A 19326-nucleotide genomic window follows, 5' to 3' on the forward strand; every position below is an offset into this window, starting at 1 on the left:
AAGAAATGGCACTCTCAGTTGGAAAAACAAAGGCTTTAAGGCATCAAAGGTCAATATAGCAAGATGGATAAAGACCATTATCAGAGTCTTATTATTCCCCAAAGCTAGTAGTTCCAGGGACAGTTAAAGCATATTCCACTAGGGCCATGGCAGCATGGCAACATGGTCTAGCCATCTGACTTTTGTGAAACATTATAGATTAGACATCCACAAAAGTTAGCCTTTGGTAGGAAAGTGTTGCAGGGTGTATGTCAATAATTTGTAATTTGAAATGGGGCTGTCACGGGGGACGCAATGGAAAATAAGAATTATTCTCACTGTTAATTTGGTTTCCATTAGTCCACCATGACGGTCCTAAATATTTGTATGTGACTTAAAATGCAATAAATTGGTTTGCATCCACTGCCAGTGTAGTTATTTGGTAGTCACTGGAGTGTGGATGCAGGGGTATTTAACTTCTCTGCTTCCTGTCCCTACAGAGGTCAAGGTGTAATCTTTGTGGGGCCGCCATGGTGGACTAATGGAAACCGAATTAACGGTGAGAATGAGGGGCCCATTGGGAAAGCTATTGGGGCGATCAGTCCAAGTAGACTCCTTGAGCACGAATTCCAGATGCCAGATTTAGTAATGGCCCAACTTCAGGACATAACAGGGAAGATTTACCATTGAAGCAGTGGAATTATCACAAATTCAAGTAAAATTGTGAATATGCCACCTGCACGCCATGTGGGCCGCCACGGCCGGTGGAGGGCATGGAGCGTTCCTGGCTTGTTCTTTTACAAAACCAGCGACCTGGCGTAGTTTTGCTCGCCAGCTACTTGATGAGGCCTAAGCCACTTAATATATGCGGTGTGACCGCTACCATACGTCGGCGTATGATCAATCTCCCCCTATATGTGTATATGGGCCCCAAACAATGGGCCGCGTGTTGTTCTTTTCGGGGTGGTTAATATGGGTGAGCGCTGGTCCTCTCAGCTATGTCAATTGAAATAGATGGTAATTTGCGTTGTGGTCAGTCGGCTTGTCCACAGGGGGTGAGGCATAGCACATGCACCACAAACGTGCCTAGTAGAAGGTGAGTTTGCTGCAAGCATTGTGTGCATAAGATAAGGCCTCAGACTGTGCTGAATTTAGTAAAGTTTCAGAATTTTCCTAAATTTGCCCGTATTAGATCCTGAAATAACAGACTGAAGCCCTGCATCAAGCAGTAGCTATGTAGCAGTACTGCCGCCAGGCTGCTTGGTTGCTACAATAATCATTGCTATGTTTCAGGACTAGAATTTCCCTCCCTGCAGCTCGAGGCATTTTATACAATTGCTTCTCACGCATAGCGACATCCATGAGGCGGACATCACATCCCACCGCTGCGTGGCGTTGTTGCACAATGACTTCCCGCTCCCGCACACGCTGCCCAGGACAATCACTAGAGGGCGTGCTACCACATCATGGCCCGCTGCCGCTCTTGCCTCGGCGGTTCTCGCTGATACCGCTGGCGGTCATTTCCTGTTTCCTGCGCGATCTGCTGCCGAGAGCGCGACGGGTCCGGTGGGGAGGATAAGGTGAGAAAGGGAAGCGGGCGTGTGGCGGGAGGGGGACACCAGAGGCGGCTGGGTGCGGGGTCCTATGTCCCGCCCTATAGAGCAGAGTGGTCACACGGAGGGCTGCAGCTGCTTTCATTGTAGCTCTTGGTGTAGTGGACAGCGCTGGGCTCATACATTCACGTTCAGTGCGGGGTGTAGTGTGTGTGCTGGGCTCTGTTATCTCCCAGGCCTCTGTGCCTTGTATATTACTCCCATCCGTGACTGGGCTGCTCACAGGGCACTGCACTAGCACGCGTAGTGCTCAGCAATGGCCACCTTCCTTATTGCAGGCTCCATTATCAGCATGGGATCTATTTCTGCCATTGACTTTGAGCAGTACTGGTGCCAGGATATTGAGGGTTAATAAGCATTGATGTCATATTTTGGGGTAGTGTTAAATATAGGGATTACATATGTTTGAGGGGCCTAGGGCTATGTGACTGTGTGGCACATACACTGGAGGTTTGGGCTCTGAAAGTCCACACAGTGGATGTTGTTTGCTTCATCTTACATATACAACATACAGCGGACATGGACCTGTCAGGTGGATACAGTGCCGGACACCCCATAAGCTGAGAGCTCAGGTTGGAGTCATAAGTGGGCGCTCAGTTTCCATTAAAATGAATGAGGTCCACGCCTGCCATGTATGAATGACTCCGTGCGATGGTCCTCTTCATACCTGCATAGGACTGACTGAGAAGTATCAGCACTGTGTGGGTACAAGATAGTGCCATTTTATCTCCATTTGTTGTTGAAAAAGTCTAATTGAACACAATCTCTCTTGTTACATTATGTGAGACTGTTTAGATGACAGCTTTATCCAACGCTTTTTAGTGCACCTTAAACATGGGGCGTGCAGCACATTTCTGTCTGACTCTGCATGATAAATGTGGCGCACGGTCTGAATGTGAACGCCTATTTCAGTGACAAAAGGGTTGTGTGCGACACATATGGCGCTGACACTTCTTAAATACCTGTGCAAGCAGTTTGCTCATAAAAGAACTTGCAAAGTCTGACAGAAAACTGGTGTACTGTCCTTGGTAAATGTGCCTCGTGATCTATCAACCATACTGATAGATGACCAGGTGACATGACCCATTCTAGGTTTACCAGTTGTTCACTTTATCCACTTTATCCATGTCAGAAAATGGAGAACCTTGTAGCAAGGTTAATTTCCTATAAGTTCCTTGTTGATCCTCTTCAAATAATGCAATCATTGTGATATGTTATGCGCATTAATGTATATAAAGCTTAGTGCTCTATAAAGTGAGTGATGGGTCTCTGCCTATGCTTATTATACAATATCTGGTAGGTGGTGGTTGTGTACATATTCCCTATTCATAATCTTTGTATTATTACATAGCATCAATCTGTCCATCAATAAATGTTGAAGTGGGTTTAAGCAGCCAGTGACGGTCAGACACATTGGCTACCAAAAAACAGTAAGTTGCTCCTTAAAGGAAGAAAATGCACATTATTGTTATGAGGAGAAAGTACTGTACAATGTAATCACTGTATAAGGTGCTCTCTGAATGGAGAGGGATGTCATGTATTTCTGTTAATAGAGCACAGCAGTGTGTTAGTATTGCTGCACCTAAGGTGACTCTTAACTTCCTAATCCTAGGCATCTCACTACAAAACTGCACTAATTTTCCATATTACGCTGCTTTAAGCACCTCGCTTTACTGGTCAGTCTTTTTACTACATATTGGCATCCTGTTTTTTTTTTTTTTTTTCTGGCCCTTTGTATGTGCTGAAACAAAAGGGAATCTATCAAGGAGATTACATCTAATTATCCTGCAAACCAAGGAGACGCAGACAATCTAGTTGCTAAGGGCCCTCAGAGGAGTGATTTGAGAGCCTCTGGTCCACATAGTTGTTTTGCTGCATGTACCCATCAATTATACCAGGTGTTAGCAGATCAGTCCCAAGGGTGGGGAGCTGTCATGGGAATATGCTCTGCATGGGAACATAATTCAGGAGCCACATATTAGTCTAAGTGAATCCTGAGCATTTATTGTATTTATCTTTTCCTTTGTCTATCTGTAATACCGATTCTCCATTTATCTTCAGGAGGTTTCTAAGGCCTGAACCATGGACAAGCACAAAGTCAAGAGACAACGCCTGGATCGAATCTGTGAGGGTTAGACGATGTTCATTAAGAGTTTGTAGTAACCTGTGGTTACAGCAGGCCAGAGTTTAATGTGATATAATGCAATACGTGTCCTTGCATTAAAGGGATTATGTCAACTTGTTGTCACCATAGAAAACTGCAGATAGTGTTGGGTATCTGTCCCGGAGATCTGTGTAACCATATCTGTATGTGTGTTTGTAATAACACGATTGCAACAAGTCCAGCACCAATCCTGCAACAGAAATGTATTTTCGATTACACAGCTTCCTGGGTCTTCTTCCTAACACTGTCTGCAGCTGTGTATGGTCAAAACTACTGAGAGTCTTCATTTAGAGTGAATTTGTCTGGTGTCATTCACAGATAAACTAAACTTATAGAAAACCTACCATCAAAATCCATCATAAAGCACAGACACTTCCTCATAGATCCAGGCACTGTGACTGTGGTAATCTTAGTAGATTTGTTATTCATGGCCTCCTTCCTTCTAAATCAACTTTTAAAATTATAGTAATGTGCCTAAGGGACTCTGTGTTTGTTACCTGAGCCCCTCACTGCTTCTGATTCACTGGCTGTTACAATGAGCAGAGCATGTCTCGCCCAACCCCTTACACTCTCTCTCCTTTCTATACCTTGGGTAATCCAGCAGCAGCAGGAAGTGCAGGAAAGGCAAGACCTGCTCTGTTAAATATAACAACCTGTGCCAGGATCTATGAGTAAATGTCTATGGTTTATCAAGCTTGATTTTGATGGTAGATTTCCTTTAAGGAGTTGTACGGGGGTGAAAACCTGCTTTCTTCCACAAACTGCTCCCCTCATGGCCATGGCACTGCATGGTATTGCAGCTAATGTCCATTTGTTTTTATTCAGTTGAGCTGCAATACTGGCATGTTTTTCAACCTCTGGCCTGACCCCTTAAAGTCCCTTAAGAAATGTTGTTCATTATAAGCAAATCTTTGGCCTGAGTGTAGAAAGCAACCTCTTCTGCCCTGTTTAACACTAGGCCAGAGATGGAGTAATGTACCTTGTTTCCACATCCGTGGTACACCAAAAAGCTATTTTCTTAAAGTATAACATTGAAAATTTTATGCATTAAGATTCAGATTTTGTGTAAAAAAAAAAAACTTTAGAGGCCATATATTTATTTGTTACTTGGAAGATACCAGTTCCACTTCTATCCGTGCTACTATTTACTATATTGAGTATTGCCTTCACACATAACTCTATATCAGAGAGGGGATAATACACTGGGGGCCCAGCTATAAAAGCTATTGCAGCTGGTTCCTGAATAGCCACCCAGTTTACTGTTTGCATTTTATTACCTGTCCTGCAAAATGACAACTAGACTTGTTGGACGCTCTATGCCTCTGCATTAGGCTGGTTGCACACAACCAGTCAGGTCATAGCAGCCACACAGACCAAACTCATGTGTAAACGCCCTAGGTCCCATTCACATGGTCATAATTGTGGCTGTGATCTGATTGCACACATTGCAGCCATACCATTGGCATAATAGAAGTCTATGGTATTCGGTCACATTGCTTTAAGCACACAATCTTTCACCGCAACCGAGCTGGGCGGCCACTCTGCTGTCAATGGAGAGGAGCGCTCAATTCCCATCCCTTCTCCACCCAGCCGTGTGAGGACATAGCTGTATAAATGTTGCCATAGTTTTTTTTATACATGGAGCACATGGTCCCCACTGTATCTCCTGAATGTACTTCCGCTCTTATACTGCATATGTAATGACCAATTTATTTAGATATTGTGTAGATATTTATACATGTCACTGAATATTCAATGCAAAGAGTTTTGTGTTTAGTGCACAGCTTCTTCCACAGTGAGGTTTTTTTTTTTTAAATAAAATCCTATCTACGTGCATTGTGGGTCATCAATCTGCAGCCAATTTCTGCTGTGGATTTTTGTTGGTTTCACACTTTCCATTGCAGTAAGTGCTGATGTTCTGCAGGTTTTCCACAATGAAATCTGCAAAACAAAAAAAAAACTTGTTAGTATTTTTTTTCTGCTACCAGTTTCCAGCAGAAAGCCATATCTAACATACAAGATTTACAGGACTTTTGCTCAGTGTGCCTTAATCGTAAACATTTCAATAAGCCAAGTGGTCCTTTTATTTATTAATTGACCATGTAAAGAGGACCTGTCACCCTCAAAAACGGCACTAGGAGGTGCTTACTAAAGTAAGCAGCTCCTAGTGCTAAAACAGTCCCAGCAGTTTTACACTGCTAGCATTATCGCACTCCTCAGATAACACTAACAAACCCTGCTGTACACTAGAAACACCAGACCGCTCTCAAAGCTGTCCGGCGTATTCATGAGGGGGGGATTGGGGGCGGTGACTGCCGAATGACGCGCAGCAGTCACCGCTGGCCTATGGAGTCTGTGGAAGAGGCAGCGGTCCTGCGCTTCTAGTGTACAGCGTCTGTTTTAGCACTGTTAGTAAGCAGCTCCTAGTGTCGTTTCTGAGGATGACAGGTCCTCTTTAAGGGAATGACATGATGTTGAGGACATAACATATGTTGCCTCAGCCTGGATTCACTTTTTTCCGTGATCAGTGCTGGTGCCACAGACTGAAAACTCTGCTAGGGGCTATACAGGCAGTCCCAGGGTTATGTACAAGATAGGTTCTGTAGGTTTGGTGTTAAGTTGAATTTGTATGTAATTTGGAACTGTATATTTTATCATTGTAACCCGAGCCAAAAATTTTTTTGGTCTCTGTGACAATTGGATTTTTAAAAATGTTGGATTGTCATAAGAAACAGGATAAACAATAAATCTTCATTGCAGACACCTGTGATAACTGTTACAACTGATTATTATAGCCTACGGCTAAAGTATAGTAATTTATAAACATCCAGAGGTTCTTTGTAACTAGGGGTCGGGTGTTCTTAAGTAGGGGACGGCCCATACTATACATATTGATGCAGAGAGTTTTTGACTCCCCGATATGCAACAGAGCCGACACTGTACTGCTGTTTCTGCATTTTGCAGCAGAGCCAAGAACTTGGTACTTCAGTCCGTGGCACGATACTTCTTACAATCACGGAACAATGTGAATCCAGCTTTAGAAGTTTCATTTTCTGTCCAGCATGGAACACCATTTTGTATATGTTTTTTTTAATGCTAGTTGAGAAACTTCTGTATTTCTATATACCAATATAGCTCAGTACATCTGAAGGCACGTTGTATGCTTGGGGTCAGTGCTGTATGAAATGACCTTATATCAAGCTTGTTCCCACAGTGTGTACTTAGGCCCATAAGTCTAACTGCTTCACTTGGTTTTATCTATATAAAACTGCAAGGTGAATGGTGCTCAAAATGCAATGTTGAAAATGTCCTCAAAGTGGACTCATTTTGTGTTTTTTTGTTAAAGTTATTTAGATTGTATCATGCTTTATGCCTTAAAGCTATTTTTTCTGTTGAAAAATTCACCTGTAAAGAAAGTATTTAACTGTTTGCTTTTGTTCAGGTATCCGGCCGCCAATTCTGAATGGTCCCATGCCTGTCCGTCCATTGGTGGCCCTTCTGGATGGAAGGGACTGCACAGTGGAGATGCCGATATTAAAGGATGTTGCTACGGTTGCATTTTGTGATGCTCAGTCTACGCAAGAAATTCATGAGAAAGTAAGTCAGGATTTGTTGCATCATCTTTATTTTATGCCATAGTGTCTAAAAATTTTAAAGGGAACCAGTCATCAGGAATGTGATTTTTAGCTGGTGACTGGTTCCAATAGCCTATGCTATGCTGATGTAGAAAATGCTTTTGTCAGTGTTCTGTATCATTTCAATAGTTTACATAGGTTTAATCCACATTACCCTGCTCCCCGCCAGCAGCGTCTGCTGGGTCCTGGGGTAGAGGAGCAGCTGTAGTCTGTGTGTGCCTATGTCGGTCTCCTCTCCTCCACACTCATACAACTCACTCACCCCTCCCCACTTCCGGTCATGTATTAAGCAGGCAGATGATGGTGTGGAGGAGGAAGAATACATGAGAAGACACAGGCACACACAGGCTGCAGCTGCCCATCTCCCGGGACTTGCCACACACTGCTGGCTGGGGGCGGATAATGTAAATCAAACAATTATAAACTACTGAAATGATTCAGAATGCTGACACATAGCATAGTCTGACAACCTGTGAAGCTGTAACACCCCCCTGAGCTGTTCATTAGCATAATTATAAAAGTTGATTTTAGAAGGAAGAAGGCAATGTATAACAAATATCAGATGATTACCACAGTCACTGTGCATGGAACTATGAGTAAGTGCCCCTGGTTTATCATGCTTAATTGTGATGGTAAATTTCCTTTAAACCAAGTTCATATGCGTCATACCCCACCCTGCAATCTAGCACTGACCGTCCTGGTCACACTGCTGCTTTTGACTCGGTGTTTAAAACTGTGACCTCTACACAAAATGCACATTGAATTATTTTATGGTTTACAGGCAGTCCAAACTAAAGGACACCCAACTTACAGATGACCGCTCTGCCAGTTTTGACCTCTGGCAGAGGTCGCATTAACCCCTCTAGAAGCGTCATAGACGCTCCTAAATGCAGTATTACTCCTTGAAAACTGCCCAATGCGTCTAAACACGCACTGACATTTCACCTTATTTGGGACGAGTGAGGACGGCAGGGCATAGCAGAACGGCTGCTGCAGCCCCTGACTTACACAGCCGCCTGAGAGGAGATGGATGAGCTGTTGTATGTGTGTGAGCCTGAGCCGTGCAGCACCTGGACACACCCCTCCCTAACCTGATGCTGTTTCTCTTTGGCCGGGTCAAAGTGGGCGGGGCTACCAGAAGCCACGCCCACCCTACGTGACGATGTCACTGCACCATAGTTGTTGCACATATCAAAGACTGGAGCTGACCCAGAGGAAAATGTGGCTACAAGTCACCAGGGATCAGGAGGCTTGTGACCAAGGGCTGAAATGAAGTGAGTACAGTAGTCACATCAGTGCAAGATCTGTAACAGCCTGCTGCCCAGGTTATATATGGAAGTGTTATATCATGTATATAAAGTACAGAAAACAGCAACACTTGTAGCAGGAGGACTTTGGTGCAAATTCCAGAACCTTGACAAGGTAAAAGTTAAAAAATGGCAGCACTCCAAGATTCAAGGGGAAAAAATTAAGTACTTTTATTCCCATGTGTAGCTTTTCAGCTGCTCATAGACCTTGAATCTTGAGAAGTGCCATTTTTAAATTTTAGGCCCCTTGAACACGAGCATTGTGGGGACATATATCCAGTTGCAAAATTTGTGGGTGGATATCTGTCCCCACAGACTCCAATGGCACATATGTGCCACTTGACCATACTGTGCATGGGAAAAAGATAATTACAGCCTGGCATCCTTATGGAGAGGGGAGGGGTGAGCACCACACTTCACTACGCTTCTCCAGCAGAACATATGCTGGTTCTGACATGGGCGTAGCATAAATTCATGTGAAAGTAGCCTTAAGTTGTATTTACATGGTGCGTTGTACTTGAAAATGAATCGCAAATGCTTCAAACAAAACACGTGCATTGTTACAAGAGTGACCATGTTTTTATATGGTAAGGATTATCATTGACTTAAAGGGGTTGTCCGAGTTTATTTAAAAACCATACCTTTTCCTGCACTACCGTTCATCCACTGCTGTCTGTCAGTGCCATGCCAGTTTGTTTACAGAGGCAGGCACGCTCCAATCCGGCATCTTCTGCCCGCCTGGAATGTCCACCCATCCCCTGTCCAGGCACCTGATACAGCATTAACTTCAATGTGCATCAGCTACTGGGACAGGTGGGCATGCTAGGCAGGTGAAAGTTGCCCGATCACAGCATGCCTGCCTCTGTAAACAAACGGCGTAGGACAACTGATCTGCAGGAAGTTTATTTTTTTTACAGCACCCCGCAGGCTACCAGAAGATTTTTTTAATAAACTCAGACAACCCCTTTAAAGTTTTTTTTTACTAAGCTCATGCATATTATGAGAATTCACAAGCGTTTTGTCATCCTTTAGGCACGATGTGTTTGCAATATATTACCAAATGGAAGCTAACCACCCCATGTAAAAGCAGCTCTAGGTCAGGAGACACATGGGCGGCTTGACCGCAGCATAGCCGCATAGTAATTGTCTAATCTACAGCGACTTCCAGTGGCAGCAAGGTGGATGGAATGAGCAAAGTGCACTGGACATTAGTCTTTGCATCATAGAGAAATATGATGCTAGGACTCCCTGTCTGCCAGCCAAACAGCAACGCCGCTGTTACAATAGGAGTCCAGTGCAGTCCCAATATTACTACAAATTCCATACTCTTCCTTGACTAAAAATACTCCTCAGAAATGCTAAGAGGAGTATTTTTACTCTGCCAAAAAAAAGTTAGTGCGACCTCTGACCTCTGGTGAAGCTCTCTGGATGCTTTACCTTAGTCCCAGGCTTTAATGATCAGCTGTAAAGTGTCTGTAATGAAGCTTTGTCCCATGACAGAACAACATTTTCAAAATCTAATTGTCACTGTGACAAAAAAAATTGTCTGATATTACAATTAGAAAATATAGCAGTTCCGAATTGTATACAAATCCAACTAAACAACAAACCTGCACGTAACCCAGGGTCTGCCTTTATTTTGTGTTTTGAAAGTGAACCATAGAAATGTTACAGCAGGAGCTGAAAAGATGAACTTCAACTGTCCTAGGGTCAGGCAGCATGTTATGTCGCAGTAGTAGCTGAGCAGGAGGCAAAATAAGTAAATACAACTTGCCTCGCTCTGGCTCTCTGGTCCCTTGTTGACTCCCCTTGCTAGTCCAGATTTGTTAGTAACAGGAAGGAGAACAGCGCCATTGAGCAGTGAACAAGTATTGAAAACAAAAATGGTGCAGTAATTTCATTCTTTCTTACTTTACTTTTTCTTTGATTAATGGCTAAAGTACACAATGGGCCTGGTCCATAAAATACGGACCCATCAGTGTGTATATGTGGCCGGTGGGTGTGGTGTTTTTTCTTGTGACTTGTTTCCTGATTTTATGTAAAGTAAACACGGTTGCTTTTCTCAGGTATTAAGTGAAGCAGTTGGAGCCCTTATGTATCACACAATCTCCCTTTCAAGAGAGGACTTGGAAAAATTTAAGGCTCTCCGAATTATCATACGAATTGGAAGTGGTTATGACAATATAGATATAAAGGCTGCAGCTGAAATGGGTAAGTCTTACAGTTAGTCTTGTCAAGTTTGATTTGTGTGTAAGACAACGTTTACTGAAAAATGGAATTTCTCTCTTTTAAGGGATTGCGGTTTGTAATGTCCCCTCATCATCTGTGGAGGAGACGGCTGATTCTACACTCTGCCACATCTTGAACCTCTATCGACGCGTGACCTGGCTGCACCAGGCTATGAGAGAAGGGAATCGTGCTTCCAGTGTGGAACAGATCAGAGAGGTTGCGGGAGGGGCTGCCAGAATCCGTGGAGAGACTTTGGGCATCATTGGACTTGGTAAGGTTCAATCTAATTGGAATGTAGACTCAGAGAAAAAATGGTTGAATATTATTTCCCATTAGGCAATTTTATATGAGGCGGTGTTATATTTTTCTTAATTTACAGGCAGGGTTGGGCAAGCAGTTGCTTTACGTGCCAAGGCCTTCGGTTTCACAGTCATATTTTATGACCCCTATCTTGCTGATGGAGTTGAACGTTCCCTCGGCTTACAGCGGATGGCAACACTTCAGGATCTGCTGATGCACAGTGACTGCATAACTTTACACTGCAGTTTGAATGAGCACAACCATCACCTCATCAATGATTTTACTATAAAGCAGGTGGGTGTTTAAGAGCTGCAAACAGTAGGGAAAATTGCTACTCTTTTGGCTAATATTGAAAAATCATCAAGGCATAATCGCATTGTTTGAGTCTTCATCCAGAGAATTCATAGAAATCTGCAATAAAAATAGAATGGTAAATATACAACTTAATACAGATTTTCTGTTCAGATTTCTTCCAACATTTTCACTGACATAAGTCAGTGATTGACCTAAGGAAAATCTGAATGAAATCTGGAGTAGAGGTTAGAATATGCTGCGGCTGAAAATCTGCTTGAAAATAATTTTATACAAGAAAAATAAATCTGCAATATCTACATAACTTTTATGGAATCTGTTTAACTGTTATTGTATTACACAGCGAAATGGTGTAAAATACAGACAATGTGCTTTCACTTTAACCATTTAAGCCTAGATGTCAGGACAATTTTTGACGTTCCTCTATGCACTTCTTTAAATGACAATATCTCTGGAAAAGCTCTAGGTATCATGCTAATTTACTACAAATATGAAATAATAAACTTGTCATTTCTCTTCTTAAAGTTTTTTTTTAAATAAGTAGTAACTTTTACCAAAATATGTTATACAGCATCATTTCATCACCCTTCCCCCAGGTTCAGGTTCCGGTGCATGTAATTCTTCAAAGTGAACATCTTTCTTGGTGGGGTGGGCTTATTTCAAACAGCTATATCTCCTGAACCCTTGCACCTAGAAACACATTGGTGTCATATTAAACAGGAGAGTCTCCCCTTTTATATGATATAAGATATTATGTATGGACGTTTAACAGGACTGGAGATATCCACTCTTAAAGTTGTAATCGGAAATGGAAAATTGTATCCAAAAAAATCCAATTTTTCTATAAAACCTTAAATAGCATCTATCACCAGGATGAAGGACTGTATACATATGAGCCAGAGGGGCACCGGAGCCCTGGTGGTAGATGCCCTTTAAGGGTGGATATCTCCGGTGCTGTGAAGCATCCATACACTATCCATATATCATATTAAAGGGGGGATTCTCCTGTCACCAGAATTGTGTTGATATCCTATAATTTAAAAATGAAGTTAACTTATATCTTGAAATGCTCCTGAAAATACTTACCGAAAATATAGGAGTGGTAAATGATGGTTGGTGACATAAACACTATGGGGAAGATTTATCATAAATTTCTGAGGTAAAATTGTTCTAGATGCCCATGGAAACCAATCAGAGCTCAGCTTTAATTTTATAAATGGCTGTGGAAAAATGAAAGCTGAGCTGTGATTAGTTGCCATGGGCAACTAGAACAGTTCTCCTCTAAGAGATTTCTCATGAATCTCCCCCTTAAATGTTATTCTACTTGCTGTACCAAATAACAATTTTCTTCATAATTCTAGATGCGGCAGGGATGTTTTCTGGTGAACACTGCTCGTGGAGGACTTGTTGATGAGAAAGCGCTAGCTCAAGCTTTGAAAGATGGACGGATCCGAGGTGCTGCTTTAGATGTCCATGAGTCTGAACCTTTCAGGTAATGTTTTCTTTATCTTGGTAGGGTTGTACCGTATATATTTGAGTATAAACCGAGACCCCTAATTTTTCCACCAAAAACTGAGAAAACCTATTAACTCGAGTATAATCTGAGCACATTTTTTGTGCTGAAAAACTGATTAAACTTGAGTATATACAGTATATTGCAGGAAAATTGGAATGTAACAATATCTGCTACTTTTGTCTGCAGCTTTTCTCAGGGACCTTTAAAAGATGCTCCTAACTTGATCTGCACCCCTCACACTGCCTGGTACAGTGAACATGCGTCAATTGAATCAAGAGAGGAGGCAGCTAAAGAAATCCGCAGAGCCATAACAGGTATATAAATAAGGTCTCCTTTTGTGATCTTTTCAGCATTAGTTATTGCCCACACAGTGGACTGAATATCTTGGTATCTTTTCAGGTCCAATTCCAGATGCATTGAGAAATTGTGTAAATAAAGAATACTTGCTACAGGCTGCACAGTGGCCAGGAATGGAATCTGTTCATCCAGAGATCAATGGGGCAGGAGGATATAGGTAGGTTAATTTAGGGCTGCATGTTATACAATAAATTCGTGGCCTCACTACTTATCTTCTATTGACTTTATAATAAATTATCTTTAGGCTTGGAGTTTTTGAAGGATAAACTGCACCATTAACGTAGGCACTGTGTTTTTGATATTCTTGAATCATAATGTAATAACATCATGTACTATGTGTCTTTAGGAAGTTGTTTTCCTTTAAAACTTTGATCCACACTTGTGAGGCTTACTGCATCCATCCCACAACTCCTACGAACTTTGGGCCTTGTTTTGCAACATGATTCTTATGCCGTTTGTCATTTTTATTCATTCACTTTATATGTCCCCAAAAAGTACACAGATCCACTGCACTCAGATATGTCTGATTGCAGCGGAAAAGGGAAGGGGGTTCCGCCACTAAAGATCATGGGTTTTGGGGAGGGAGCCCTTCTATGCATAAGTGGCCAGTGCTCCATTTGCTTCTATAAGGTTGCAGGATGAACATTTTACACCCACACTGCATTTATAAGGCGCACTTCAGAGGACTTGCAGGCCTCTATTTTCATGATTTGCTTGGATAGTCCCTTATCACAGTGTATGGGAGAACCTGTAGCAGTCCTATGGGTGATCAGGTACAGATTGGAGTGCCCCTCAAGTACATCTACTAAAGTGTGGTATTTAATTTATTTTTTATCCAGTGGCTGAAATATAATATTTCTTCTTGGTTGTTTTGTTACAGGTTCCCCCCGGGAGTTGTGGGGGTAGCTGCTCCCGGACACCCAGCAGCAGTGGAAAGCCTAGTGGCAGCCTCCCATCCTTTAATTCCCTCTGTTTCCCACACTCCATCACCGGGACAAACAAGCAAGCCAGAGCCAGACAGAGAAATTCCCACTGACCAGTAGCAATACTGTTCTTTGTTTGTGTTTTTCTTTTTTGTTATGTTTATTTTGCCTTTTTTGTGTTTTTTTTTTCCCCCTTCCTTTTTTTTGTACCACCAGTCCCATAATTTTGCTCTTTTTTCTCCTCTCAAAAGGGATTAGGGGGGAAAAGAGCGTGATTCCAGGTCTTTTCAGCAGCGTTGCCCAGTTCATGGGATTGTGCTGCGAGCCCTGAGGTGTATCATCTCTCCTCACACCGGAAAGGAGAATGTTCTTATCAATGTCTGGAAACCTTTAGATATTGCCTTTCAACAGATCTATTTTTTAACTGATTTAGTTTTACGTGAAATACTATACGGGTGGGTTGTGCTTCTGTGTGCCGGGGCAGGCTGATCTTTACTGCTTCCTCTACAATGAGACATGCCCAGTTGTCTCAGGGAGCTGAGGCATTACCAAATTTTTAGTGTAGCGGGTATCTTCTGATCTAAAATGTGTCTCAATTCCCTCAGTACTGGACGATAAGAAATGTATTCTTAAGGTGCCTGTTGCTTTTCTACATTGCTGAGAACATTTGAGGGTTCACAATCATACCATCTGTTTTATAGTTGGATCATAATTCTTAACCAAGGTGAAAAAATAAAACCTGAATTATTTTAACGCTGACCTTGATGCATGTGTCTGGAGAATTTCTCTCAGGTTCTTGGAGTCCTTGTAATAGTACATGGATGAAAAGAAGTGTAGACGTACACATGACCTGATGGTGGGCTTGGGCATTAATTCCTTTGTCGTCACTATGGTGTGGACTGAAGTATAGATACTCTTTACAGTCTTGACGAATGTAGATTGTGTTGCCTCTTAGGTCCCGGAGTTGTTCATGCCATACTGCGCTTCAGTAGTTTACTAAGGAGCCGGATTCCAGGGCTGTGCGCATGTTTTATTCTCGGTGAATATTGGTCTACAATTTATGCTCCTTTCACTGTTTCTTGGAATAAATGGGATAAAGGATATTTTAGCATGAGATGATTGACTGACTAGATGACTTTTCCAAGTCTCAGGATTAAGCTGCATATATCAGGATGAAATTGTGTATATCATAGAAGGATATTTTAATATTTTGGAACGAAGATGGTTTGGCTAGTATTTTATGCTGGCACACAGGTTTTTTTCCTTTTTAGTTAACTCATTGTTGCCTGTCTCCATGATTTGCATATTATATTTGCTGTTCATTTATCTAAATGTTTGGTGCTAAGTTTGTTTATACTATTGTATTTAATTGAAAATTGTCTGGTAGGTTAGTAAATTCTAATTCTGTTAGAGGCTATTCAGTCGGTGCATAAGTTGTGAAATGGATTCTTAGTATTTCTTTGTCCTTATCTTTTGAGGACAGGACTTTTTCATATGATACAAGGAGTCCCTTCTTCTCCACCATTATCATGATTACAATTCGGTGCTCTTGTTTTGCGGGGAGGACGGGACTCCTAGCATCATAGTCATGTACGATACAAGGAGTCCTGTCGTCCGATTCACAGGCAGACCACATTTTTGTGCCGCTGGCTTTAAGGTGGCCATACACATAAGAGCACGAGCCCTCCAACTTCGGCAAAGGGGACTGATCCTTCATTCTCAAGGAAGATAACATGTCACCAGAGTTTTGTGGCAGCAGCTTACTTTTTTTTTTGCTATAAATGTATTCGCGCTCTGACATACTGAGGTTGCGTGTGTATGGTGAAGTTAAGAGGAATAACTGTTTGCTGAACTACTGTTCAACCAATAGCTGTAATGTATGGGAGACCACCTTTACAATACTCACAAGTTATTACTTTGTTTCGGATGATGAATTCCATGAATACCACGCATGAGCTGAATATTTAGGGCCATGTACCTGATAAGATCCTGTCCTCTGTGGTCAAGCTCAAGCCGGTACCAAAGGCTTGTTTTCGAAGTGTATACAACATCTTCACTATGTAAGGCCTAATAGCAATGGCAAAACCCTGTTTTCTTATTGCTGTAGTAATAAGTATGTGGAAGAAATATATTGAAATAGCCGCTTGAAAATGTTTTTTTTTTTTGTTTTTTTTTATTGAAGGATATTCTGCTCTTTTCTCCAATTGTGTGGCTGCAGCATTGTTTCTAGACTGTTATAACCAATAAAACATTTAATGTTTTGACAACACATGAAATAAGGGCTCATACATGTATATCTCCAGTTTTTTTGCACCCTTTGGGTAGAAACTCTACTGCACATCCTTATGCCTTAGATTTGCTACACAGGCATTTTGCTCCATTGGATGCAGAATCACAAGCTGTCCTAAGAGCAAAGCTTTGAAGTCTTCTACACATGGCAGTACTGTGTCCACAATGTCTATACAAGTACAACACAACAACAGAATTGTGAAGCATTTATTAAGTCATTTTGGAACTTGGCTATTTTTCTTTAAGCCATACACATTGCAGAATATTTCCCCTATTCCATATTTTGTGGACAGCATCTTACTGCTCTTTATTCTTTTTGAAGAGGTTTTCTTAATCATATCTCTATGTAGGCGGAACAGAATAACCTTCCATAATCCAAGTGCTGACAAATGGATGGTGAACTTTTTATCATCCGGGTGCTTGTAGCAATACTTTTTCTATAAGGGAATTAGCGCTTACTGAAATAGGCAGCGGGTGGCTGACACCATATGGTTGCGGTTATACGAGGTATTTTGGGGGGGCTGCAACATTCGGCCTTACTAGTGAACGACTACAGCTGTGCTTTGTCTTGTGGCTTGACAATGGCAGTAGTATTTGTCCTGGGACAAAAGCAAGTGTGACTTTATTGGCTAAGAAGATGGTAGTTGTCTGATTTCCTGTAGGGGGAATTTCGGAGAATGAGTAAATAAGCGGGTAGTTTTACATATGTAGTTGTGTCAGCGCAGAGCACAATATCGAAGTTTAGCGCAGTTTGGCAGTCCGGACACTTCTGATTGGGATGTCTAGGAAGCAATTCACCAAAGTCTTAAGATATTTTGTGTTTTTTATGTTGAACAGCAACCCAGCACACAGAAAATAATCACATCCTATGAATTGACATATTTTATCCGCTCTCCTTTAAAAGGAGCCTTTTTTATACTGTTTAAATAAAAAACCAGCTTCATAAATCAGCTCAACGCAAGACTTTTCTGCGCCTCGGTATGACATGCACATAGCGGGTTTCTTTTCTTATTCCCATGAAGCATTTTGGTGGATAACTAAGGGGTTCAGAAGGTAGGGTTACTACAGTGGAGTATGTGTAGATATATGGGAGGGCCCTTGGGATAATCTGTAAAATCAGGCCATGCATTTGATATTGGCCATTAGCTTTAACTAGATGATTTTATTCCCTGGTCATGTGGGGTTCCGTTACTTGGATTATTTCCCTATATGTCCTGTACTACATGGGTTCATTCGAAGACCCCCCCCTCCCCCCTTAATGATCCCTCAGCACGGATTCCTACTATTGGGGTCCTGTCTGCTTTATTTCCCTGTACTGGTGATGTCCCAATCTGCATGGAGAAGATATTAGAGCATCTCTTTCCCTGTACAGTGGCCCCACTTCTGCAATGGGTGATCTTGTATTAACCCTGCATGGACTGAGCTGAGATGTGTCCTAAAGGTGCAGTGTTGTGTGGTCAATCTTGTGTTGGTTTGTTACAGGTTATGCACAGCTGACCAGCTTTTTATAAATTACTCGGAGTGTCAGAAATATATTTTTGTAGACAATGAACAATATGCCTTTTTTCAGCTGGATAGCTAAAACTGTGAAACATTGAAAAGCTGTCTGTAAACAAGTGTTCTGTATTTTCATTGTTTTTTTTTTCCTTTTCACATTTTTTTATTTGACTGCAAATACTTTAATTTTTCACTTGTAGTACTTAGAAACCAATTTGTTAGGATAGTTTTCTGTCTCCTAATCATTTCTCTATAATATTTTAATAAAGTCCTACAACCAATGTTATACTTTGTTATAGTCATTCACCGATCTAAGATGTGTTTTATTTGATGATGGAGAAGGATGGCACTACATAAAAATAATTCAGCCAACAGGTAGGTATATCTCCTGATTTTTTTTTTTTTTTTTTTTACACTTCTATTTCTACCTTTGAGAAAACCGTGACAATTACCATTGTAATAAAGGCTGCAAATATAAGCATTGATTGCCTAGTCTCAGAAGGGGTAAGAAACAGCGGAGAGGAAAATGGTGTTTTGTTTTAAATGCTTTCTTACACTTGCTTTGCACTACTGATTCCTACTGATGAGAATTCTACGAAAGTCACTAAGTTGCTGGACAGAACCTCCAGATTAGGTATGCATTAGTTTTGTATACTTTGGGTACAGTTGTCATGTCTTTCCGTCATATAATACTAGATAAAATAGTATTAAATGTGGGAATGTATCTGTATACACAAGACAAAGGTGTACATTCATCATGTGCCAGTGGCCCTGCCTGGTGTACAATTGCACTATAGCCTGAAAACTTCCAGGCTTGAATGTTTGCAGGTCATACCTAGTGTGCAGGCTTGGGGTGCAAACGCTCTGAGTGCTGTGGAGGAAAAATATTAGCAATTACTGGCATTTGCTAGTAATTGGGATTATTTCAGGTCTTGTATGCAACAAAAACAAAAAAACAGACCCCGTGTAACACATTAGATGCCTAAAAAGGCATGAAATGAGTCAAACATATTTTCGTTTGCTACTTTTTTGGGTGTGTGTGGGTCCAGGACGTTGAATTTAGTACAGATAGGTTCAGGTTATAGCAGAAATCTATTTATGCACTGATCATGGCTGTGTAATCCCTTTGATGCTGTGGTGGGTAGTTACCACAGTATCTAAGACATTGTGCGGACTATTCCCCCAGTGCCACAATTGGAGGGTGG

At 41.7% G+C, this 19326-nt stretch overlaps 1 protein-coding gene across 4 annotated transcripts; it reads left to right on the forward strand.

Annotated features, from left to right (window-relative positions):
* Positions 1 to 1411: 1411 nt before the first annotated feature.
* On the forward strand, positions 1412 to 18402 carry LOC140126639 (C-terminal-binding protein 2). Of its 4 annotated transcripts, XM_072146317.1 has the most exons (11): positions 1428 to 1559; positions 2944 to 3022; positions 3654 to 3717; positions 7199 to 7353; positions 10765 to 10909; positions 10992 to 11198; positions 11307 to 11521; positions 12901 to 13031; positions 13242 to 13369; positions 13455 to 13569; positions 14293 to 18402. In XM_072146317.1, exons 3-11 carry the CDS (start codon positions 3675 to 3677, stop codon positions 14453 to 14455), a joined length of 1302 nt encoding a protein of 433 aa, XP_072002418.1. In that variant the 5' UTR covers positions 1428 to 1559; positions 2944 to 3022; positions 3654 to 3674; the 3' UTR covers positions 14456 to 18402. The 4 variants fall into 4 exon arrangements, with proteins under 4 accessions (XP_072002415.1, XP_072002416.1, XP_072002418.1 ...); XM_072146314.1 differs by lacking the exon at positions 2944 to 3022 and having other exon boundaries at positions 1412 to 1559; positions 3654 to 3723; XM_072146315.1 differs by lacking the exon at positions 2944 to 3022 and having other exon boundaries at positions 1412 to 1559.
* The last annotated feature ends 924 nt before the right edge of the window (positions 18403 to 19326 follow it).

The sequence above is a fragment of the Engystomops pustulosus genome, chromosome 4, assembly GCF_040894005.1.
Source record: "Engystomops pustulosus chromosome 4, aEngPut4.maternal, whole genome shotgun sequence".
Lineage (NCBI taxonomy): Eukaryota > Metazoa > Chordata > Amphibia > Anura > Leptodactylidae > Engystomops > Engystomops pustulosus.